Source organism: Micromesistius poutassou, assembly GCF_964030765.1.
Source record: "Micromesistius poutassou genome assembly, chromosome: 3".
Lineage (NCBI taxonomy): Eukaryota > Metazoa > Chordata > Actinopteri > Gadiformes > Gadidae > Micromesistius > Micromesistius poutassou.
In genome coordinates this window covers 21,456,545-21,481,993 of record NC_140273.1, presented here as the reverse complement: position 1 = coordinate 21,481,993, position 25,449 = coordinate 21,456,545, and the positions used below count along the sequence as shown (strand labels likewise).

General features: G+C 49.7%; 1 protein-coding gene across 5 annotated transcripts; it reads right to left on the bottom strand.

Annotated features, from left to right (window-relative positions):
* Positions 1-5,785: 5,785 nt before the first annotated feature.
* Positions 5,786-24,744, bottom strand: LOC311340839 (uncharacterized protein). Of its 5 annotated transcripts, none has more exons than XM_084465731.1 (13): positions 24,327-24,744; positions 23,968-24,024; positions 22,307-22,437; positions 20,571-20,682; positions 20,117-20,228; positions 19,250-19,365; positions 18,555-18,732; positions 17,145-17,322; positions 16,336-16,497; positions 16,162-16,262; positions 11,270-11,520; positions 10,414-10,609; positions 5,786-9,954 (listed from the first exon to the last, which is right to left on the bottom strand). In XM_084465731.1, exons 3-13 carry the CDS (start codon positions 22,427-22,429, stop codon positions 8,553-8,555), a joined length of 2,931 nt encoding a protein of 976 aa, XP_084321857.1. In that variant the 5' UTR covers positions 22,430-22,437; positions 23,968-24,024; positions 24,327-24,744; the 3' UTR covers positions 5,786-8,552. The 5 variants fall into 5 exon arrangements, with proteins under 5 accessions (XP_084321857.1, XP_084321856.1, XP_084321855.1 ...); XM_084465730.1 differs by having other exon boundaries at positions 23,968-24,144; positions 24,397-24,744; XM_084465729.1 differs by having other exon boundaries at positions 23,968-24,744.
* Positions 24,745-25,449: the final 705 nt, after the last annotated feature.

Here is a 25,449-nt window from a genome sequence, read left to right as displayed (position 1 = left end):
ACTTACTCCCCCCCCCGGAACGGGAGAGGAAGTCCGCCACGGCCATCTGCGCCCCAGGCCTGTGCACGACCCGAAAGTTGAAGGGCTGCAACGCGAGATACCACCGGGTGATCCTCGCGTTGGCGTCCTTCATGCGGTGGAGCCACTGGAGGGGGGCGTGGTCGGAGTAGAGGGTGCCCCAGCAGGTAGTAGCGAAGGGCGCCGACCGCCCATCGGATGGCGAGACACTCCTTCTCCACGGTGCTGTACCGACCCTCCCGGTCTGATAGTTTCCTGCTCAGGTACAGCACCGGCCGGTCGACCCCCTCCACCTGCTGGGTCAGGACTGCGCCCAACCCCCTATCCGACGCGTCCGTCTGCAGGGAAAACGGGAGATCAAAGTTAGGAGCACATAGGACCGACTTTCCACAGAGGGCTGTTTTAATAGCCTCAAACGACACCTGACATGACTCCGACCACTTGACTGTATCTGGGGCCCTCTTACGGGTGAGGTCGGTCGAGGGGCTAGCCAGGTCAGAGAAGTGTGGTACAAACTGCCTGTAGTACCCGGCCAGCCCCAAGAACCGTCTCACCTCCTTTTTGGTTCTGGGCCGAGGGGAGGCGTCGACCGCTGCAGTCTTTGCGACCTGTGGTCGGACCTTCCCCTCCCCCAGGTGGAACCCCAGATATTGGATCTCCCTCCGCCCGATCACGCACTTCGCCGGGTTGGCCGTGAGCCCCGCCCGTCTCAGCGACTGAAGAACGGCCGCCACCTGCCGCACATGCTGCTCCCACGTTCCACTATAGATGACGATGTCATCAATGTAGGCAGCAGCATACGCGGCGTGGGGCCGTAACACCCGGTCCATCAGCCGCTGAAACGTGGCCGGGGCCCCGAACAACCCGAACGGAAGCACCTTAAACTGATAGAGACCGAGCGGAGTGGAGAAGGCCGTTTTTTCCCGGGCTGCTGGAGATAGCGGAATCTGCCAGTAGCCCTTCGTGCAGTCCAGAGTCGTGTAAAAGGTGGCCATGCCAAGCCGGTCCACAAGCTCGTCGATCCGGGGCATTGAGTAGGCGTCAAACTTCGACACCGCATTCACCCTCCGGTAGTCTACACAGAACCGGACAGACCCGTCCGGCTTCCCCACCAGCACGACGGGACTGCACCAGTCACTGTGCGACTCCTCGACCACGCCCAACTCCAACATGGTTGCTAATTCACGCCGCACCACATCTTGTTTGTGGACGGGCAGCCTGTAGGGGTGTGTCCGCACCATCAACCCGGGCTGCGTCTCGATGTTGTGAGTAATTAGCGAGGTGCGACCGGGCAGGGGCGAAAAGACGTTGGCGAACTGGAGTTGCAGATCGGCCACGTCCCGCGCCTGACCCCCTGAAAGACCCTCGCCCTGACCGACCGGGGGGGTGGGGCCTGGGCTAGGGACGTCCGGCCCGAGCTCTTCTCTCTCCGGCACTGGCGACGCAAATGTGACAGGGACCACATCGTTCCACCTCTTCAGGAGGTTGATGTGGTAGATCTGTTTGTTTTCGCCCCTGTCCGAGCGCGCTACCTCGTAATCCACGTCCCCGACCCGCTGTGTGACCACAAAGGGTCCTTGCCACTTCGCGAGTAATTTGGTGCTAGAGGTGGGCAACAGCACAAGGACCTTATCCCCCGGGGTGAGATCGCGTAATCTAGTCCCTCTGTCGTACAGGCGTCGCTGACTCTCCTGGGCGCGGTGCAAGTGCTCACGTGACAATACCCCTAGTGAGTGAAGCTTTGCACGCAAGTCCATGACGTACTGGATTTCGTTTTTGCTGTCACTGGACCCCTCCTCCCAGTTTTCTTTAATGAGGTCCAGGACGCCCCTGGGCTTACGCCCGTAAAGCAACTCAAATGGGGAAAACCCCGTGGAAGCCTGGGGCACTTCCCGCACTGCAAACAACAGAGGGTCTAGCCATTGATGCCAATTCCGAGCATCCTCGTGTACAAATTTACGGATCATGGACTTTAACGTCCGGTTAAACCTCTCACACAAGCCGTCTGTGGCTGGGTGGTAGACGCTTGTGCGGATGGCTTTGACCTTCAATAACCCGTAAAGTTCCCTAATCGTGCGTGACATGAAATTGGTGCCCTGGTCAGTGAGAATCTCCTTTGGGATTCCCACCCGCGATATGACATGAAACAACGCCTGCGCAACGCTCTTCGCAGAGATGTTGCGCAACGGAATTGCTTCCGGGTATCGGGTTGCGTAGTCGATCAGGACTAACACAAATCGATACCCGTGTGCGGAACGTTCTAATGGCCCGATAATGTCCATGCCGACCCGATCGAATGGAGTTTCCACCAGGGGAAGGGGCCGTAAGGGAGCCCTGGGGACGGCCGGGGGATTCACCAATTGGCACTCGGGGCAGGATGCACACCACCTGCGCACCTCCGCCCGAATCCCCGGCCAATAGAACCGGGCCATTATCCGGTTAAGTGTTTTCTCGTACCCTAAATGGCCCGCCATTGGGTTATAATGCGCCGCCTGGAAAACCATTTCCCGACGGCTCCTGGGTACCAACAACTGGGTGATCACCTCTTCACTCTGGGTGTCACGACTCACCCGATAAAGCCTATCCCTAACCACTATAAAGTGTGGGTAAGTCAGTGCTGCGTCTGGCCGGACCTTACTTCCATCAATAGCTATCACCTGGTCGTAGGCTGAGCTCAGTGTGGCGTCACGAGACTGCTCGAGGGGGAAATCCTCCACCGGTGGGAACGTCGGTGCTGGGACCTCGGGTTGAGGTTCCCCCGCCTCCCCCGATCCCTGAGCAGCGTCGGTCGCCCCCGCCTCGGCGCAGAACACCGCACACGACTTACATGTCCCTACCGGTCGTGACTGCACCCCCATAGTCCCCCTAACAGCCTGTGGAAACCCTCCCCAATCCAACCCAAGAATCAGGGGATGCGTGAGGCTCGAGCTAACCGCTGCCTTAACTCTATGCTTTTTCCCCCCCCAACGAATTTCGATAGGGACCAAAGGATACTCGTGCACATCCCCGTGTATACACCTCACCAAAACGCTCGACGCCTCCACCAATGCCTCGGACCGCACCAGACGCTGGTGGATCATGGTCTGCATGCAGCCTGAGTCCAACAGCGCCTGGTGCGTACCCCGCTGTATCCTCACCGGGATACGGTACGCCTCACCGGGACCGTGGGGAGGAGACGGGGCACCGGTGACGCGGACGACCTGACCCACCTCCATCATGGGGCATTCCCGCCGGAAGTGGCCAGGCCGCCCGCACCGCCAGCAGCCCTCCCCTGCCGTCTGAGCGCCCGTCTGTGGAGTGGGGGGGGGAAGTGACTCATGTGCCCGCTCTGGACCGCCCCCCCCCCCCCCCCCCCTCTCGCCCTTGGTGCCGGTGTTGGTCGGTCCCGCCTCGGGGCCGCCGCCCCGACCCGTGGGCCTGCTACCGGCGGTCGCTGGCTCGCTATTGGTGGCGGCAGGTGGCTCTCCGCCAAGGCGACCGCAGCGGAGAGGCTCTCGGGCCTGTGGTACCGGACCCAGGCGGATGTCCTCGCCGGCAGCCCCTCTATGAACCGTTCGAGGACCAGCTGATCCGGGACCAGCCACCTCCTGGCCTGGTCCCGTAGTTGCTGCGCATAGGCGAAGGGCCGGTCCCCCTTGCCGAAGGCCAGCGCCCGGAACCGCCGCCGATGTTCCTCCGGGTGCAGGCCCAGCCGATCCCGGATGGCTCGGGTGATGGCCTCGTAGTCCCGCTGGGCCCCGACCGGCAGACTGTGGGCGGCCAGCTGCGCCTCACCCGTCAGGAGCGGCAGGAGATGGTGCGCCCACTCCTGGCGAGGCCACCCCGAGACCTCGGCCACCCCCTGGAAGGTCCCCAGAAAGGCCTCGGCGTCGTCCGTCTCCCCCATCTTTGGGATGTGGATGTGGGGAGTGGCCGGCCGGGGTCCCTCGCCGTGTCCCCCCGGAGGTGAGGAGCTCCCGGAGCAGGGCCCGATCCTCGCCCAGAGACTGGGCCAGCTCTGTGAGCACCTCGTTTTGGGCAAGGTGGAGCTGACTCTGTCGTTCCGACATCTGGGCCAGGTGTCCGAGCACATTTCCCAACGGGGACTGGTCCATTCTGTTCTCACTCGCCCCACTTTGGGCTCCACTGTAACGGGTAATGAGCGAGAGGAGACCCAATGTTTGGGAGGAAAAAGTCTTTATTCACCTCCAAGACGCTTAAATAACAACTTAAATAGCACGTTGCGGATTCCACTACATCTGACCACATAAACTGAAATAAAACAATGTTCTTTGCAACTGGTCTTGTCCTCCCGTCCACAACACCTTCCTTCTCTGCTTTTTCTCCCCCTTCACTGCAAAACAAAGCACACATAAATACACCTCCTTGATTGGCCCTGATCGCGGGCACCTGTCCGCAATCAGGTCCAATCCCCCCCCAGCCGATCCGGTGTGCTCCCAACCGTCCTCTACCTCCCCCCGCAGGCCAGACGTCGCACGTCCCCCTCCACAATCACTATCCCTTAAAGTGTTCAATGTTTTGATAATGCTGGAAACCACTGTATTGTGTGTTTTAGGTTATCTTTGCCAATAAAATGTATTAAAATATGAATTACATAACATTGTATTGGCTGTCAATCATGATGGAAGAGTAGACAAGTTAAGTTACAGCATGTCCACCATCTCTTGTGGGGGTTATGCATTAAGCCCTTACCACATTGTTCCTCATATACTGTAAATGTTAGACCCAGTGACAGGCTGGCATGAAATGGCTTGCATAATACTTGGTAAGTAGGCCATAATATTGGAAGTTAAGTTTCTCCAGCTCTCCCCAGGTTGGCAAAAAATGAATCTCAAAATGCATCAGATTGATGCTTTAAAATATGGAATATTCAAAATTTTCTTCCGGGGGACCATGCCCCCGGACCCCCATATATTGCATTCTGTCAGGGGGTTCAGAATTCCTAGGGACATCCCTGCCTATGGCAGTTTGGCAAGCTGCATTACTGGAAATTGTATTGTTATGGCTCACCAACTGGCTGACCCATTGCAGTAAACCCTGGATCCTTTCTGTCATTAAAAAAAGGGAAGGCCTTCATACTTTCACAAAAAATCCTATGTTCAGTGTTAGTTTTATCTATTATCTCTCACATTCTGTAAAATTGAGGGTGTTCATGAATTTGACATATTCTCTGTTGTATATTCTGGTTATGTTCATACACTTGTCTTTGTTTGTACCAATGTGTGTTCCTGCGTGCACGCTTGCATTTGTGCATGTGTTTGTGTGAATGTTTTGATGGTGTTATATCCTCAGCCTCTGTCTATAAGTAGCATTGCAGGTTAGACTGTGTAGGGCATGTGTTATAACTGTTGATGCATTAGTGGTTGTGGGGTTTCTGGGTTAACACAAATATACACAAAAATATTTGGAGGTATGACTTTCGACTGTGCTGGTCAGTGAGAGTCATGATATTCTTCCATAAATCAGAGTGTAACGTGTTTGAACAGAGGAAGACAAGTCTTCTCTACTGAAAACCTATTTTATATGATTTAAATAGTAAGTATTAAGTAATGGTTTCATCATCAAACTTATTTTTCTTAAAGCTAATGTACAAACTGAACTCCTAAAAATACCCTGACCTCCAGTGGAAAGATGTAGTGATACAACAGCAAAATACAAATTCATATATTTCAAAGAATAATTCTGTCAAAATGTAAAGAAAAAGGGAAAAAAAGGCTTTTTTAACTCCCAACACAATCAAACAGGTACCTTATAATCTTATTTTGGACTTTTATTCCAAGGAGACATATTTGACATGGCTGGGTATTGATAGTTACTGGTAACTAAACCAGAAAGATAGTGAAGAGCAGGTCTGTTATGAAAAAAATAGTATAAAGCATTACTGCCCTAATGTGTTCACGGTTATTAAATGATATGACGGTACCATTATACTTATACTCCAGAGTAACTCTGTTACATACATTCTACCAACACTGCTGGAATAAAACCTTTTCCCTACATATGGCCCAAACACTCTTGAAATACATTACAACAAATAAAAGATAACATAAGTGTGTTCATTGAGCTGTAAACAATCAAAGAAATAAAGCTGCAAGCAGCACTTGTAGCCGTCCAAGCATTTTAAAAGAAAGAAAACAATGTAAAATCAACACAACGATACTTATATACCAATTCATAGTATATGAATTGTTATATTGGTTTCATAAGGACCCAAATGCATGTTAAGGTGCTGTCATCTGGAAAGTTTGAGAAAGACGTGGTTGTTCTGTATTTTTTTGGACAAATTGGTAATATTATGGTACAATTATAGAGAAAAATATTTACGAAATTATATATTTTGGGCTGAAATTTGTTGAAGAATCTCTTAGATAACATCATTGTGGGTTTTTCAGTGTGTGTGTGTGTGTGTGTGTGTTTTGAGCTTTGGACACAAAGAAGAAGTGGAAGCACAGAAAGGAACAGAAGAAGAGGAAAGAGCATATAATGATAACAAAATAAACATACACAAAACATTTAAAAAAAACATGTTCAATTGTTTAAGTCAAAGATCATCTGTGGTTTACAGCTACATGGATGCCTCTTAAACCAAAGCATAGTGTATTTGCAAAGGATTGCCAATAGAAAAATGTTTTGTAATATACATTTTATTGTCACTGAAACTAAAGCTTTACATTAAGCAGCATACTTCATATTTGTTTTCTGAAATTACTTCCAAATTAAAATGGTACAAATTATCACAAAAATATATTATATCCTCTGTTAAACAAAAATCCACTTCCAGTGACACCCTAGATTATGAATTTATGATCAATTTATTTATGTCCTGTATAGCAAATAATTTATAGCAATACAAAATATTTAAGAAAAAATTCTATTCAATGATTGGATGTCTTTGCTGACACTTTTTAACCTGAGGATCATGCTATGATTTATTAGCCAAAAGTCTTGGTTTGCTGTCGACAAAGTATTCAAATGCAAAATAATAAGAATGCATTGCTTCATCCATGCAACAGAATTAGTAAAAAAAAGAAAATAACTATTAAAATAAAGATATCCTGTGGACATAGCTTTCATTGTTAGATTATTGTTTTTAGAAACTGAAGCACAGATCAATAAGCATAGTATCTGTTGGAAACGCCTGTAGCTTATACAGGATTTACTCTGACCGTGATCAGTGTAAAGCTGCAGCCTCTGACCTAATGGACAATATCATCCCCAGTAGATATCTGCTATCATACAGGATTCCCACCACATGATCACAACAATGCTTTCCTGTGCCAGCAGTAACAATATCAACCATCAACCCATTAGCTTACAGTGTGTAGCTCCATGGCATAGGTAAGCACATACTGACCCACATCCAGCAATACATTTCAATGATTCAGATACTCCCACCTCTCACACTCTCACACACACACACACACACACACACACACACACACACACACACACACACACACACACACACACACACACACACACACACACACACACACACACACACACACACACACACACAGTAATCGATTTATACTGTTCTGCATATAGACATGTAGCAAACAATTATTTATGTAACAAGTACATCTGATCATACAGGATTTCCACCATATTCACATCCTGGCACATCACATCCTTGTAGACAAGAATATGTACCTTAAATTAGGATTGTCCATATATGCTCATCACTTGTGATGAGCAAATCATCTCACTTTTTCAATCCATTTGAGAAAAGTTTACATGGAAAACATTAGATATTCCTATTTGACAAGGCATACATGATCATAGGCCCCTGGGCCTCACCTAACTTTATGCAGCTTAAATTAACAGCCGTTTCTCAATACCAAGTACGCGGACTACGTTCTCGCGGACTTGGAAGTACGTACTTGGCAAGTCCGGACTTTCAAGTACAGACTTCCGAGAACGCGAGTCCGCACCTGCAATTGGAACAGCAGCGGACTCGATGATGCATTCTGGGATATTTAACGGTCCCAAGTCCACACGAGTCACCTCCGATGCGTCCTCGGTGGAACGGCCTCATCGAGAACGCATCGAGAACACTTCCAGGTTTTACGACAGTACTCGCGTTCTCGCGTACTTGGAATTGGAACAGTGCTTGGGCTACCACTGATGACGTTTATCGAGAACGCAAGTACACGAGGACACACGAGAACGCGAATTGAGAAACGGCTAACGTTGTCTATTCTCAGCTCAGTGAACATTAGTAGAACCGTCCCACCCTGGCACTTATCCAAATTCCCACGGTCACGGTCAACTGGCTTCGTCGCCATCGTGATACTGACACAACCTGCAAAACAATCATGATATTTTTCTTAATTGCAAATAGGTGACCTCTGCATTCATTGGTTTGTATTGTATCAACACACACACACACACATTAATAAGAACAGATTGTCTCAGGGGCACCGGCCCAATCGGCCGTTGGATAATTTTGGACTTAAAGAAAGAGCTAAATTATATTGTTCAGATAAAGTTCTGGACGTCAAGTTTCACAAAATCTAAACAAAAACCGAGAGTTATAGTTTCTGCAGGCCACCCTCCAGTCTTTCTGAAGCACATTCCTTTTTCTTCTTAAACAGGTTCATCAGCTTTGAGGACTTCTTGCCCTTGTCTCGGTCCTTGCCCTGTTCCTCTGCTTCAGGGACGTGCCTGGTCAGAGCAGAGTGGGAGGCCCTGGGTGGAACGGGTGGTGGTCCTGATGGGGCTGGCGCCGTCAGCACGGCCCCCTCTCCTCCTGGTGGGCTCTGGGGAAGGTTGGGCGTCGACGCCGACAGTTCCCCCAAGCCGGGCCGCGCCGAGGGGCAGGACTTCTCCAGGATGCCGTCGTACACAAGCTGGCACAAAGGGCCGGCGGCCATCGGGTCGGAGGGTTGTTGTTTCCATGGAGACGTAATGGTCAGGTCCGGCTGCCCCATCCTACTGGGACATGTGTTGGCTTCCGGGTGCACCACAAACTCCTCCCTAAGCATGCGCTGCTTTGCCATTTCAACGTCAGCTTTATCCCAGCAGACCTTCCCTGTGGGTGCATCTACAGCAATGTCCATCTTTTCCCGAGGTGTCCTTCGCATGAGAGAGCCGACACACATCTCATATTCATCCCTTGCTGTCCTCGCTGCACCATACTCCAGCTCCTCTCTGGATATCTTTCTGGCGGGGATGTTCTCAGGCATTTTCTCTTTCGGCACGCCTCTCACAAGAGACTCAAACTGAAACATGTCTTCCTTGTTCCAAGTCAACCTCCTACATCCTGTGTCCATAGACATTCCCATTGAGTCCCTGGTTAATTTTCTAGGGTTGGAGTCACGTGTTTTCTCGGCCCCTTCCCTCTGCAGTTTTCTCGAGCCGCTATCCATTGAAGATCCCATCATATTTCTTGTGAGCCTCCTCGCTGCCACATCCACCAATGCATCCGGTTGACTCCAAAGTGTCTTTCTATTTGGAGCATCCTGTGATAAATCACTTCTATCTCTGTAAATGTTCCTCGAAGCAGAGTCTAAAATGTCTGTTTTGCGAGGTGCAAATTCCACGTGGGTTTCTGGGTCATTAGACGGTACCTTTCTGCCATGGCGCTCCAGTGAATCTTCGGTCCTCTCGTTGGATTTCCCCCTGAAGCCACTGTCCATTGTAGACTGAGTAGCCTCCTCAGGCATGTGCAACCCAGGAGACTCCATGGGTTTATCTCTCACTTTTCTTTGAGCAAGTTCAACAGATGCCTCAACCTCCCCCACAGAGATCTTGTGGACTGGAGGCTCAATGGAAGACTCCAGTTCTGTGGTGCTGGTCTTCCTGATGGAGCCGTCTGCAAATGGCTCCATCGCCTCATCCCTATAAAGCTTCCTGGAGGAGTCACTGGAGCTGGGATAGGTTCTGCTTCCCGGAACCATGTAATCGGTGTCTGGATACAACTCAAGGGAACTTCTGTTGGTGAAAGGAGAACGGAAGGAAGGAAGGAGGTGAGGTGAGATGAGGAAGGAAGGAAAGAAGGATGAAAGGAAGGAAGCGAGTGAGATAAGGAAGGAAGTGAGTTGAGGGAGAAAGGAGGAAGTGAGATGGGGTAGGAAGGACAATGTGAGATGAGGAAGGTTGGAAATGAGATGAGGAAGGAATAAAGGAAGTGGTGGAAGGAAGTTAGTGAGTATAGGAAAGGAGGAGTGAGGTTAGGATTTAAGGAAGGAAGGCAGTGAGTTGAGGGAGGAAGAATGGAAGGAAGTGAGATGAGATGAGGAAAAAGGGGAGTAAGATGAGGAAGGAAGGCAGTGGGATGAGGAAGGAAACAAGAAATATTTTTTTTAGCAGATTCAAAATGAATACCAAAGTACATTACTAAGGAAAACCACGTAAATAATGATTTAGAAAGGGAGGTTTGGGAAGACATACTGTTTCATGTGCGGTGGTCTGTTGGGGTTGAAGCGCCCCTCTTCGTCTTCTGAACGGGGCATCGGCGCTCTAATGGGGATGAGGAGGTCGGGGTCTGAGGAGATCATAGTTGCTTGGGGCGGGACGATGACACCGGGCCGACGCACTCGACAGATGACGGACCCCCGAGGCCGAGGGGAGCGCTTCAGGGACGCTCCTGGGGGAAAAGGTAAAATTCAACAAATGATCATAATGATAATATATTGTAATATATAATAATAATACATTTTATTTAAAGCGCTTTTCTAAATACTCAAAGACACTGTACAATACATGATAAAAGCAGTAAAAACAACATCAAATGGTAAAAAAAAAAAGAAAACACTAAAAACATATTAGACTAAGCTAAACATTAAAAGCAATTTAACAATATAAGTAATATATCATTCAAATCTAAGGCTGTCAAAAGGTATGCCACACAAACAAAAAAAGGTACTCCTCATTACTGGCCCCTTTGGCCGGTAAGTGAACTGCATTACACCTGCAACATACACCTTGAAGGTTTGAAAGAACAACCATTGTTGCCTTAGTTGTCGGTTCCACAGAATGTTGAGAATCTTGCCAGGTCTCAGTTTTAGGTTAAGTACAACATATTACAACATATACTGGCAATTTAAAGAGATTTATGCATGTAAAAAATCGGACACGTAAAGCCTTTAAGCAGAATGATAATAATCAGAAATGTTATGTATAGAAATAATGTGTGTCAATGAAAACCCCTAACCCTACCAACCCTTAACCCCACCACCACAAATGTCCACACCACATGAGTCAACAACCATTTCTGTTATTACCACTGGCCGCCCAGTCTACCAACCTGGCATCTGGGACATGATGGGGGCGGAGGAGTCTTCCATCAAGTCCTCCATGGAGCCCTGCAGGGAGCTTTGGCAGGAGTACGAGGCCTGGCCGCGGCTCACGGGGACAGGGATGGGCTCCGAGTACAGCATGGCGGTGAGGTGGGTCAGGCCGGCGTTCCTGAAGATGGGGAAGCCGCACAGACGCTCGACCTGCTGCCAGCGGTGGAGTCGCTCGCGCAGGCAGGCTGTCACGTCAGAGAGGGCGTTCCTGTGGGGGCGGATGGAGGAGTTACTGCAGTGTGGTACCGTGTCTGTATGCATGTTGTCCCCCGCATGAGGCCCTCAGGCTGGGGATCCAGACTAATATAACATTGTGATAATCAGAGAGGATACATGAGGCAGGATTGAGCAGTGTCTGGGGGGTTTCACTCGAATGTCCTCCATATAGGCATCCCTCAGCAAGATGCCTATATGCCTATTGAGCATTCAGTGTATCTATAACTATATATATAACGATATATATATATACATATCAGTGGCGGCTGCTGGTCTTTCAAAGAGGTGAAGCTCATTTTCGGCCTACATCATAAAAATTGTCAATTTATGTATATGTAAATTCTGCTCTCTGTTCCTTTTCAAGGAAATGCTCTGTGACCCTGTCATACCAACTAGCTGTCTTTTCCAGTGACTTGACCAGTGTCCTCTCAATGGCCAGCATAGCTGCTTAAACGGCCTTGGTCCATTGTGTCCATTGTGTTACGGGTGTTTTTATTTTTTATTTAACCTTTATTTCACCAGGAAAGTCCCATTGAGATTAAAAACCTATTTTTCAAGGGAGTCCTGGCCAAGAGGCAGCAAAAAAGGCAGCAAAAGTATACAGACCGCAATTAAAATGAAGAAAAACAGCTACGTAAAGGAGGTCGTCTCAAGTGCTCTCAGCCGGGATTTAAAAGCATTTAAAGAAATCAGTTCTGTTATTTTCATCTCCTTCTACATGTTCCATGTAGAATGGTCCTTCTACATGTTCCATGTAGAAGGAGCAGAGTACATGAAAGCCCTTTTTCCCAATTCTGTGCGGGCAAATGGAACAGACAGCAACAACTGATCATTTGAACGCAAACCATAAGAATCAACACTTCTCCGTGTGATTAGATTACAGATGTAGGAGGGCCGTAGTCCAAGCATGGCCTTGTATATAAAAGTGCACCAGTGTCCCAGCCTCCTGGTGGACAAAGAAGGCCATCCCACTCGAGAATACAATTCACAATGATGGGTCAGAGCTTCACAGTTAGGTGTAGGACTTGAGCTGCTTTAAACAGGAGAAGCTCCTTCTCCTGCAGATGTAGCTCCAATTGTTGCTACTAATGAAAACAGTTTGTAAAGCTGAAGCATTGCACTGTCCAACTCCATGTCTTTAAGGAACACCAATAAATCACACAGCTTTCCCCTGTCACCCTGCAAGTACTGATCTGAATACAGGACTTGAAGTTCAGACCTCAGGCTCCCTGAATCAAAGTGATGGCCAACTACCAAAACAATATTAAACTTGAACAAGAATGTGGGAATTGTGGGAATGTGTACGAAATGTAAGATGAAAATTGTGTAGCAATTTCGGCAAGCAAATATCAAGAAATTGGTTGCAGTTTGTCTTTCGACTCGCTTGCAAAATCCGCGATAGTACTGAGGACTGAAGAGAGACTTTATAGTTCAAAATCGCTGTCACTCAAACGGCAACGCAGTCTTTCGCAAACCCTCCAATCATCACGCAGAAGCCCAGCGTCCAGGCCAGCCCACTCCTTCATTCACCCCCAGAGACGCTGAGTGTCCGTGGGAGGGACATAATCGCAGCATTATCCAATGACCGTCAACTTTCGACGCACTAACAAAAGCTGTTCTATGCAGCCCCATTGAAGTCGATGGACGCTGAGCTTCAACAGGCAAATGCAATGTGACACTACGGGAATGTATGAGAAGGACATCGAGTCAGTCGACCTGCGATAAGCAGCTGATTCTGAACGAACTCATCTTCGAGATGGACGTGTTCTAACACATTTTTAGTCAATGAAATGTTAACACAACATTATATATTTGACCATTTAATTTTGGAAATTTTAGGGGAAGGGCGTAACACCCAACTGATTTTGCGTGCTGATTCAAGCGAGGTGGTTCACTCCCCGAGGCGGGTTGCCACATATGGTGGAGAATGCGGGCAACTCGACCTAGCTACGGACACTTTCGGGAGTGAACGCCAACGCCGCTAGAGACGCCGCCGCCGGAGACGACGCCGCCGGAGAAGAAGCCGCGAGAGACGAGGCAGCAGGAGACGAGGCAGCAGGAGACGAGGCAGCAGGAGACGAGGCAGCAGGAGACGAGGCCGCGGGAGACGAGGCCGCGAGAGACGAGGCAGCAGGAGACGAGGCCGCGGGAGACGAGGCAGCAGGAGACGAGGCCGCGGGAGACGAGGCAGCAGGAGACGAGGCCGCGGGAGACGAGGCAGCAGGAGACGAGGCTGTGGGAGACGAGGCAGCAGGAGACGAGGCCGCAGGAGACGAGGCCGCGGGAGACGAGGCTGTGGGAGACGAGGCAGCAGGAGACGAGGCCGCAGGAGACGAAGCCGCGGGAGACGAGGCAGCAGGAGACGAGGCCGCGAGAGACGAGGCCGCGGGAGACGAGGCCGCGAGAGACGAGGCAGCAGGAGACGAGGCAGCAGGAGACGAGGCAGCAGGAGACGAAGCCGCCAGAGACGAGGCCGCGGGAGACGAGGCAGCAGGAGACGAGGCAGCAGGAGACGAGGCCGCGGGAGACGAGGCAGCAGGAGACGAGGCAGCAGGAGACGAGGCCGCGGGAGACGCGGCTGGAGACGAAGCCGCGGGAGACGAGGCAGCAGGAGACGAGGCCGCGGGAGAAGAAGCCGCCGGAGACGAGGCCGCGAGAGACGAGGCAGCAGGAGACGAGGCCGCGAGAGACGAGGCAGCAGGAGACGAGGCCGCGGAGACGAGGCCGCGGGAGACGAGGCAGCAGGAGACGAGGCCGCGAGAGACGAGGCAGCAGGAGACGAGGCCGCGGGAGACGAGGCAGCAGGAGACGAGGCCGCGGAGACGAGGCCGCGGGAGACGAGGCAGCAGGAGACGAGGCCGCGAGAGACGAGGCAGCGGGAGACGAGGCAGCAGGAGACGAGGCAGCAGGAGACGAGGCCGCGAGAGACGAGGCAGCAGGAGACGAGGCCGCGGGAGACGAGGCAGCAGGAGACGAGGCCGCGGGAGACGAGGCCGCGAGAGACGAGGCCGCGAGAGACGAGGCAGCAGGAGACGAGGCCGCGGGAGACGAGGCAGCAGGAGACGAGGCCGCGAGAGACGAGGCAGCAGGAGACGAGGCAGCAGGAGACGAGGCAGCAGGAGACGAGGCCGCGAGAGACGAGGCAGCAGGAGACGAGGCCGCGGGAGACGAGGCAGCAGGAGACGAGGCCGCGAGAGACGAGGCAGCAGGAGACGAGGCCGCGGAGACGAGGCCGCGGGAGACGAGGCAGCAGGAGACGAGGCCGCGAGAGACGAGGCAGCAGGAGACGAGGCCGCGGAGACGAGGCCGCGGGAGACGAGGCAGCAGGAGACGAGGCCGCGAGAGACGAGGCAGCAGGAGACGAGGCCGCGGGAGACGAGGCAGCAGGAGACGAGGCCGCGGAGACGAGGCCGCGAGAGACGAGGCAGCAGGAGACGAGGCCGCGGGAGACGAGGCAGCAGGAGACGAGGCCGCGGAGACGAGGCCGCGGGAGACGAGGCAGCAGGAGACGAGGCAGCAGGAGACGAGGCCGCGGGAGACGAGGCAGCAGGAGACGAGGCCGCGGAGACGAGGCCGCGGGAGACGAGGCAGCAGGAGACGAGGCCGCGGGAGACGAGGCCGCGAGAGACGAGGCAGCGGGAGACGAGGCAGCAGGAGACGAGGCAGCAGGAGACGAGGCAGCAGGAGACGAGGCCGCGGGAGACGAGGCCGCGGGAGACGAGGCAGCAGGAGACGAGGCCGCGGGAGACGAGGCCGCGAGAGACGAGGCCGCGAGAGACGAGGCAGCAGGAGACGAGGCCGCGGGAGACGAGGCAGCAGGAGACGAGGCCGCGAGAGACGAGGCAGCAGGAGACGAGGCCGCGGGAGACGAGGCAGCAGGAGACGAGGCCGCGGGAGACGAGGCCGCGAGAGACGAGGCAGCAGGAGACGAGGCAGCAGGAGACGAGGCCGCGGGAGACGAGGCCGCGAGAGACGAGGCAGCAGGAGACGAGGCCGCGGGAGACGAGGCAGCGGGAGACGAGGCAGCAGGAGACGAGGCAGCAGGAGACGAGGCAGCAGGAGACGAGGCCGCGGGAGACGAGGCAGCAGGAGACGAGGCCGCGGGAGACGAGGCAGCAGGAGACGAGGCAGCAGGAGACGAGGCAGCAGGAGAAGAAGCCGCCGGAGACGACGCCGCGAGAGACGCGGCTGGAGACGAGGCAGCGGGAGACGAGGCTGCGGAGACGAGGCAGGCCGGCAGCAGAAACAGCTACGCCACGCGACGTGCAGGATCACCGCACCTCGTCACAATCAACGTGATGCAGAGCACCTGAGGAGCCGGGAGGAAGCCTGCTTAAAAGGCAGGCTTCCACATCCATTCGGGGCTCTCTCGTGGCTGGGGTGGACGGAGAGTCCAGCCGTTGTGGCTGCGCCATGCGATCATCTTTAGTTCTTTTATAAAAGAGACTTTATGTTTGATTAAACAAGCCTTTGTGGCGTAACACCCAACCGATTTGCGTGCTGATTCAAGCGAGGTGGTTCACTCCCCGAGGCGGGTTGCCACAACATATATACATGTGTATATATATATATATATATATACATGTGTATATGTATACACACATGAAAGTTATGCTTAGTGAAGGGGACTCACTTGGCCTCCAGTATCTTGTGGTCCACCTGGTCCAGGGAGGAGCTGTGTGCCACATGAAGAGTCCCCAGCAGAGAGCTCCTCTTCTTCTTGATCTTCTCCGCCTTCAGGGAGAAGGGCGTTTAGCAGACAGAAGGACCGACGGACAGACACAGACAGACATGTGTTGGTCATTACCTCTTCCTTGGCGGAGACCAGCTGTAGCTCAGCACCCTGCCTCTTGACAGTGTAGTATTGGACCTCCACCTCATGGGTCAGCTGCAGCCAGAGCTGCAGGCCCTCTGAGGCCGAGCAGCTGACCTGCATGTCCTTCTCTGCCTGCTTCAGCGCCCCGCGCACCTGCCGTCACCGTCCCGGAGAGGGAGTCAGCTCATTAGGTTACCTCATTGTAGATATGTGCTATAACGCTTTCAGAACATACCCGGCCCAACAAACAAATTCCACTAGAAACGGGTGAGGACAGATACCTTGTCCTAAACCTGCTAAACCTTAACGATGAGGTCCACATGTTCAACCTCCTGGCTGGTTATGTTTTGTCACATGTTTTGTCACGTAAATCAAATCGAATCAAATCAAATGATGCATTATATACCCCATCGAGGGTCTTTCCGGTCAACATACACCAAACATACATACATTAAAAGTCAGAGGAATCTCTGGAAAAGTCTTGATGTAGGATTTGAAGAGTGGTATAGAGAAGGGGTTTTCAAAGTGTGAGAGAGTGAGCCCCCCCCTCAGAACAAATAAACAGCTGCGCCCCCCCCCCCCCCCCCCCACCAAAAGCTTTGTGTGTTTTTAAAGAGCTTATTGTTCTCCCTGGTATAGAGCATGGAGGGATGAGTGAAGACATGGCCGTGGAGACGGCTGGCGGACGAACGAACGGATCAACGGATGCGCAGAGAACCGGAGGGACAGGGGGCGCAGATGGGGTAGGGCCCTGGTAGATGAGCGGCTCCTGGGGGGTGGTGGTGGTGCGTGCAGGCTACCTGCTCCAGCTCCTCCTCGGCGTAGCGCAGGCGGCTGAGCTCGGTGACGGCGCCCTGCCTCAGCCGGTGGAGCCGGTGGGCCTCCTGCTGAGCGCCCATGATCTCGTCCCTCATCTTCTCCTCCAGGTGGTGCTTCTCCTCCGCTACGTTGCGCTTCTCCTCCTGCGCTCGCTCCAGCCTGAGGGATACACATGCTTTTATTTCCTCAAGACTTGATTACTGCAATGTTTTATACACAGGTCTTACACAATCCAACATCCATAAACTACAGATGGTCCAGAATGCAGCAGCCAGAATGCTCACTGGCACAAAAAAGAGAGACCACATCACACCAGTCCTGGCTCAGCGGCATTGGCTCCCGGTCAAATTCAGAATTGATTATAAGATTTTACTCTTTGTTTTTAAAGCCCTAAATGGCTTAGCCCCCCCTTATATTGCTGAAATGCTTTCCCCACACTCCACCTCCAGGTCGACCCGGTCATCCACAAAACAGCTCCTATCTGTCCCCCGTACACGTCTTAAAGCGAAAGGTGACCGGGCCTTCTCCGCTGCTGGCCCAAACCTATGGAATCCCCTTCCACCCCATATAAAGTCCTCTACCACCCTTGCCAGTTTTAAGTCTAATTTAAAGACATACCTTTTCACTCTTGCTTTTAACAACCCTTAACCTTGTTCTTACTTTTCTTTTACTACCTTTTCTTTCTGTGATTTTACTCTATTTTAACCTGTTTTATCCTATGTTGTTCTTTCTATATATATTGCTTTCTTTCTACTTATTTTTAACTTATTTTTTTATGCATTTCTTTTTTAGTCAAGACCTGTGTATCCCTGGGCCCCTTTTATCAACTGCCCTGCCCAAACCCTGACTTCTGTCAACGTAAAGCGCTTTGGGTCAACTCCTGTTGTATTTAAATGTGCTATATAAATAAAAGTGACTTGACTTGACTTGATACACACACACAGACGTGAGCATGTGCACACACACACACACACACACACACACACACACACACACACACACACACACACACACACACACACACACACACACACACACACACACACACACACACACACACACACACACACGCGCGCGCACACACGCAGAGACACACATGCACACATTACACACTCATACACACTTCACTTCTTATTATGTTATATATGAATATATATTTTAATTAAAATGTAATATGTAAGTAATATATCAATATATATCTATCTATATATATAGATATACAATACTCTTCATACATTGCACACTAACGACACATCCATTACAAAATGCACATTACACACACACACACACACACACACACACACACGCACACGCACACGCACACACACACACAGACGCACACACACGCGCACACACACACACACACACACACACACAGACGCTCTACTCACTGCTCCTGCAGCTCCTGGAGGCTGAGCTCCGCGCGCTGCAGACTGTCCAGGTCCTTCATCATCTTGGAGATGTGGATCTTGCTCACTTTGTTCTGGGTCTGTGCGAACCAGCAGCCCCCGATCCCCATCACCACGGAAACAATCAGCAGCAGGTCCTTCATGTAATTGTGAGGAGGACCTAGATGGCATGATAGTCATCAGTGTGTGTCCTGCCCATCGAGAAAGGCAATTCAATCATCTCTCTCACCCACTACAGGGACAGACTTGAATGTGTGCTGGTGTGGCTGTGCTGTGTCACCTCCAAGCACAATAGCACATCAATCGCGTGTGTGTGTGTGTGTGTGTGTGTGTGTGTGTGTTTCAGGGAGAGGGTTAGGGTTTCCATAGGGAGGGTATGGTTCTTTCTACTCTATGTGCATCGGGTTCAATTGGGCCTCACACCACTTGAGAAGCACAGCGTAGAGTCAAGTGTCTGATAGGACAGGGTTTGGTTGTGGCCACCGAAAGGCACTCAAAAGTTTGTCTGCATCCGAAAACCAAAGTGTTTGGCTTTGCGGATAGTCATGGGTCGAAGTGTGCTGGATATGTACCCAGAGCCTAGGGTGTAGGAGCAGGCTGCCGGACCAGAACCCAGACCAAATCAACAAAACCAAAGAGCAAAGAAATGTTGGTGGTGAATGTAGGGGTAAGCTTACGTGTGGGTGGTCCAAACAGCACTACATCCAGAGCCTTGATGTTAAGTTTCTGCTTGTCTCTTTGGTCCTGGATTCTGAGGTGGCCGCTGAGGAAGGCTGGTTCATTGGCTGCGATCCTATTACAGAAGAAGCCAATCAGTAACTGGAAGGAAGTCTATAATACTGTGCTGGTATGGTAGCAGATACAAAACAAAAGTCTGTCTTTGTAAATAAATAAAATGGTATTCATTGAATTTAGTGTCATACTGTATAATCATACGGCAAAATCTGTTAATCTCATAACATGTTCATTGGATATGGTAGGATTCACAACTGAACATAAGACCATTATTGACGTGATGTTAATCCCTGGTCCAGCATTCAGACTACGTTATAAAATAACTTATATGGGAGGACGGCACAGAGCCTGGTTCGGAAACCAGAAACAACAAGGGGTCAAGCCTGGTTTCCGGTTTGATTGCACCGAAGAGATATTGTAACAGAGAGAAACTCCTTCATGCGAGTGGATGAAGCTGTCAGAAAGTGATTACAAGACGTTGATTGGAAAGATTATAGAGACTTGTCGGTGTGCAGACAGGATGTTTGAGCTGTTCTACCAGGAAAGGTTTACTAGGGCTGAGGTATCACCCAGAACTGAGGATGTTTGCTACCAGACTTGATATTACCAATAAAAAGTGTGAATGACGCCTAGATTGAAAGTTGCAACAGCGCAAACCCTGTCTCGATTCAGTTAGAATCTGTTCAGCACAAGGCACCGTTTCCTGTGGTTACAGGTTAATGGGGTCATGAGCTTAATTAACATTAAGGGGAGGGGATGCCGTGACCGGTAACCGTGACATCGAGATGGGTTCCAGCAGTGGATCTCACCGGGGGAGTGTGTTGCCGTTCACTTTGAAGTCCATGAAGTTCCTCTCGTACTGCGGCAGCTCGACGAAGCCCTTGAGCCAGCGCAGTACAGCGTCCTGAGTCCAGTTGTGAACTGGCAGACACAACGGGTGATACATAAACAACTACATATATATCACAATAGCATGCAGAAGACCAAGATGTTCACACAAGTCATGCGTGTATATTGTCAGACAGACACACTAACACACACACACACACACACAAACAAAGCCCACCTTACCCACTCACTCACGCACACAGACACACCCCTCTTCACCCACCCACACACACACACACAAACAAACACACACACAAACAAACACAGACTCACCCACACGCACACACATGCACACGTGCACACACACACACACACACACACACACACACAAACAAACTCACACACGCACACACACACACACACAGACACACACACCCTCGGAGGACTTCCAGCCCCTCCAGAGCTCCTCCACGGTGATGTGCTGGTCCTCGCGGTGCAGGTGGCTGTGCTTGTTGGTCGGCTGCTCTTTCATGTCCTCGATGATGAACTTTGGGGGGAAAAAGAAAGGCAGCAAATGCTAAAAATAAGCTTCTCAGAAGGATCTTAACGTGCAACTATAAGGGCTAGGGGGCAAAGGGCAGTGGTCGGGCACGAGCTCAATCAAGCGCTCTAAAATGGTTGTGTTGCAAGAGCGGGCTGCAATGTGTTAGCAACTTAGGTTTCAGTCGGGGAATAGGGCCTGGAGTATGATAATGGAACGTATTTATTTAGAATGGACTTGAGGGTCAGTTTGTATTCCAAATCTAAATGTGTGTGTGTGTGTGTGTGTGTGTGTGTGTGTGTGTGTGTGTGTGTGTGTGTGTGTGTGTGTGTGTGTGTGTGTGTGCACGTGTGTGTGTGTGTGTGTGTGTGTGTGTGTGTATATGCACGTGTGTATTTCCTTGTGATTGTGTGTGTAATTATGACTGTGTGTGTGCACAGTTGTGTGTGTCTATGTTTTTGGTGTTGCTGCTGTCTTGGAATGTGTCCTTGGCTGTAAATTGAGGCTTCGTGTGATGACTAGGTGGATCTTTTGAAGAGGCCTGGCCCCTCCCGCTGCCATCGCCATAGCAACCGCAACCCGAGCCCTGGGATACTGTGTCCAGGGACTACATTCTAAAACTTTGCACCAAACTGGAATTCTGGCTTTACTGCCAATCCTACATGTCCCTACATGCCAAGCATTATCTCAGCAAGAAACCCCTTCATGGGCCACTGGGAGATATTCCATTACACTTTATTATAACCAGGACTGAAGAGTTTAATAGATATGCACTGGTATACAATGTATGTACACTCTGATGTTTATGCTGTAGCTTCAAAACAGCTGAAGGTCTGTTGGACTAAATGTGGAGGCGTTCATCTATGCCATGGGTTTATGTTTAGTTTTGGCTCCTTGTCAGTTTGCAGTATTAAAAAGCTAACTTGACTTTAACATGGTCTTGTAATGCTAGGCCTTGATGCTGATCTGCTCTGCTTGGTTTGTCATGATAACAAACGACTCAAATTAATTAAACAGTTAGCTTGCTAGTCAATGACGCATTTCAAAATAAACTGCAAATGAAGGAACACACCAATAGGAACCAAGTATGAGCACACTAGGCATTGCTGTATTTAAACTTGCAATTATTCCCATATAGGCTTCAGTTCTTGCAACAGTTATAGCTTTATAATTCTGACCAGAATAAAACAGTTTAAAGAGAACGACTCCTTGGATGGATTGACTCGTGGATGGCTGTGTTCAGTTCTAACCTTTCTAGTTCAGATATTTTTTAATGGAGTAAAAAGCTGCAATACAAATGACCAATAGCGCAGGTTTAATATTTTACAATCTTTGCAAGAACTACAAAAATAAATGTGCTTTAAATATATGACAATATATGTAACAATAGCTGTGAGAATTATACTTGAAATATTAATTTTCCTACTCTGATATCAGTCAAGAAAGACCCTATTACATGTGTCTCCTCAGTCAGAGAATCAGAATTCACCTCCGCACCATGTGCTAATGATGAGGAGATATCTTTAAACCACCTTCCATTGTCCAACTAATGCCCAATAAGCATTTTAAAAGAAGCACCTGTTTTTTTTCCTGAACCCACAAATATGCAGCACTGAGATTGACTTTTTACCTCCACACTCTCCTCGACTTCGATGCCTCCATCGTGGTCGTCATCCATCATCTGGTGGATGTTGCGCAGGGCCTCCAGGCTGTAGCGGTCTGCCTCACTCACGCAGGGCGGGGAGACCATCATGCACAGGTCTGCAAAGACCAGGAACAATTCAGTCCCTCAAGCAAACATTCAGTCCCTCAAGCAGCTCTATAGATGTCAAAGTTGTGGTGGTTCCTTCAACAAGCGACAGAAATGTCCTCAGAAAGGAATCACTACACACTAAACAATAATGAAATCAACAAAAGGACGAGGTTAGAGTTAACGTGGTAAAGCATATAATTTCTTTCTGTTTCTGTTCTTTCTATCTTTATTGCCCAGCATATATACAATGTTTGATATGTATATATCCAGCCATTTACAAATTCAAGATTGCATAGCTATGCAACTAAAGAGAATGTCAATGATTCACTCAATCAATAAATAAATCTGTCCAACTCTCTACAAAAAAAAGTTACAATTATAATTTAACTTCATTAATTTCAACTAACTGTAATGAATGTATGATTAAGTAATGGATATATTCATCACTCTGCCATCCTAAGCCCCACCTAGCCTTGTCCTAAAACTGCTGATTCACATTCATCTGACAGTTCAAACAGGACACACACATAGCCAGCGTTGAAAAATATGTTTACTTGAACTATTTGAAAATGTTTGTGGGTATAATGCATTGAACACATTGACAGGGATTTGAGGCTTCAGTCCAGGACTATGGATAGATGCAAAAAGGGTAACCCTAGTTCCTACAGGACAGGAAGAGGTCTAGAAATAACAAACAACAAGGAGGAAATGACGTGGCACATTCCCCGGGTGTGTCATGCATCATGCAATCATGAGATGCGTCATGTCTGACTATTGGTAAACTAGAAGAAGCACGCAGTCCGGGGTCAGGGGTCAGCAGTTTAGTTTCTTTACCAAAGCTCACTAGTAAGGATCCTGCATGGTCAATCTATGTCATAATATGGATTACATTTAGTATCCCTACATAGTATTACATAGATTAACCGTAGGCACACACTTTTCATGTATGATGATTGAGCACTTTAAGATGGTTGGGAGAAGATAAATGGAATAAATACAATAATTGGGCCCTATAACTTTAGGCCCTATATATTTTTTTTGGATGACTGCAGATGTTAGTCTAATTGATGTATAATTGGTTTCATTGCTGCATTCAGTATAAGATCAACGTTCAAACACTGAGACGGTTGGTTTGTGTGCCCCGTTTGAAATACCCTCAGAAGCAAGTTTCTCAAAAACAAAACCATTCAGGAGTCACTCCAGCCAGCGACTATTTCTCTATGAATGGTTTTATTCGGGTCGACCTTTTCCCATCCCATCATGGGACAATCTCACTATCATGGGACGACTCAAGCCACTTCAACTCAAGCCACCAGAGCTTGCCAATGGGAAAACGTTAATAGTAGCGTTTTAAGTTAATTTAAATTTGTTGTCCTAAATAAAAATGCATTTTCCAGATCTATACTATAATCAAGTGAGATGGATGCTAATCTAGTCAAGACAGTTAATGACAAACACGAGAAACACCTTCTCAGACTCAAGTGTGTCCTCGTGCAACCCTTTCACCTGTCAGGGAGCACATCAGTCATCGGGCCTACCTATGGGCTCGTAACCCGCGCCCCCGCTCCCCCCGGGGAAGACGAACCCGCGGTGGTCTTCATTGTGCGCGCCGCCGACGTCCACCCCACGCGTGGCGATCAAGAGCGCAGAGCGCAGAAAAAAGAAGAGCAGCGGGGAAAGTAGCAACATCGCAGAGAATACAGGCCGAGAAAGCCCTGGGAATAAAAGCCAAACCAACAAATGTGCAGCAGTGACACAAAATGTAGCACGTAGCGTCTGTGCCCGCAAGCGTTAAGCGATCTGTGTTGCTATTAACAGCATCTCCAAAACGGACACTCGATAGGTTACCAATGATAAACTTTAGATAACCAGCGACGAGATTATTTTGGTGTTTTACCAAGTCTTCTTAAGAAAAACGGGCAGCCGACGACATTCGAAGACGATTTGGTAACTCGTGTATATAATACTTATGTCTGGCCTGGGCACAACTGTCGAGGTGTTGTGGTCAGACGACTCCCTGAAGAGCTGTGCGTAAAATGGCTCGGGGGCGGGTAGTCCATTTCCAGATTATAGTCATTCCTGCCCAGCGTTAAATCCATACGAAAGGTCACCAAAAAAAAGATCAGTGCAACCTAAAATAAATCCAATAAATCCTTAAATGCGTTGAGGTGCGACCAGAACGCGCAGCGATTCAAGTTCATATCGTTGCTCGGCTCACTGTAAACAGCCTCTTAGGTCTCAAACTGTGACGTCAACGCTTCCTTCTTGTCCATCATATAGCATGCCGCCGTAGTTCAGTTTTCTTTCCATCCCTTCCCGGCCACGGTGTAACAGAAGTTGACACCGGTTCTACGTTCCTCCGCGGCTTGACGTCCAGAAGAGACACGCCCGCACCATACACGTCCAATTAAAAGTTTCCTCGTCACGCCAATCATTATCAAGTATCAAAGTATTATACAATTCAGCATATCATAATAATACAGACTTGTTCATTTAGGGGGTTGGTCATTAGGTGCTTGAGGTGACAATCATTTTCACAGGTGAACAAACAATTTCTGTGTAAATATGACATGGGCTCTCTCTCTCTCTCTCTCTCTCTCTCTCTCTCTCTCTCTCTCTCTCTCTCTCTCTCTCTCTCTCCCTTCATCTCTTCCCTTTCATCCTTATCTCTCTACCACACACACACACACACACACACACACACACACACACACACACACACACACACACACACACACACACACACACACACACAATGATGCATGTTTAAACGTTCTGTGCTACATAGAAGTTTCCCTCATGACTTGATATTGTGGCTGTCAGAGTTGCACAAATGTACTTCATTAACCCCCCCCCACACACACACACACACACAGTGTCAGCTTTCATTCCACTGACCCTTCCAGTCTATATATAAAGCAGCTCTGTCTTGACTTACTCAGTGAGGCATGCGCAGATGACAAATATCCATCAAAGCCCCAACAGGAGTTCAGTGTTTATGTTTGCCACCCCCCCCCCCC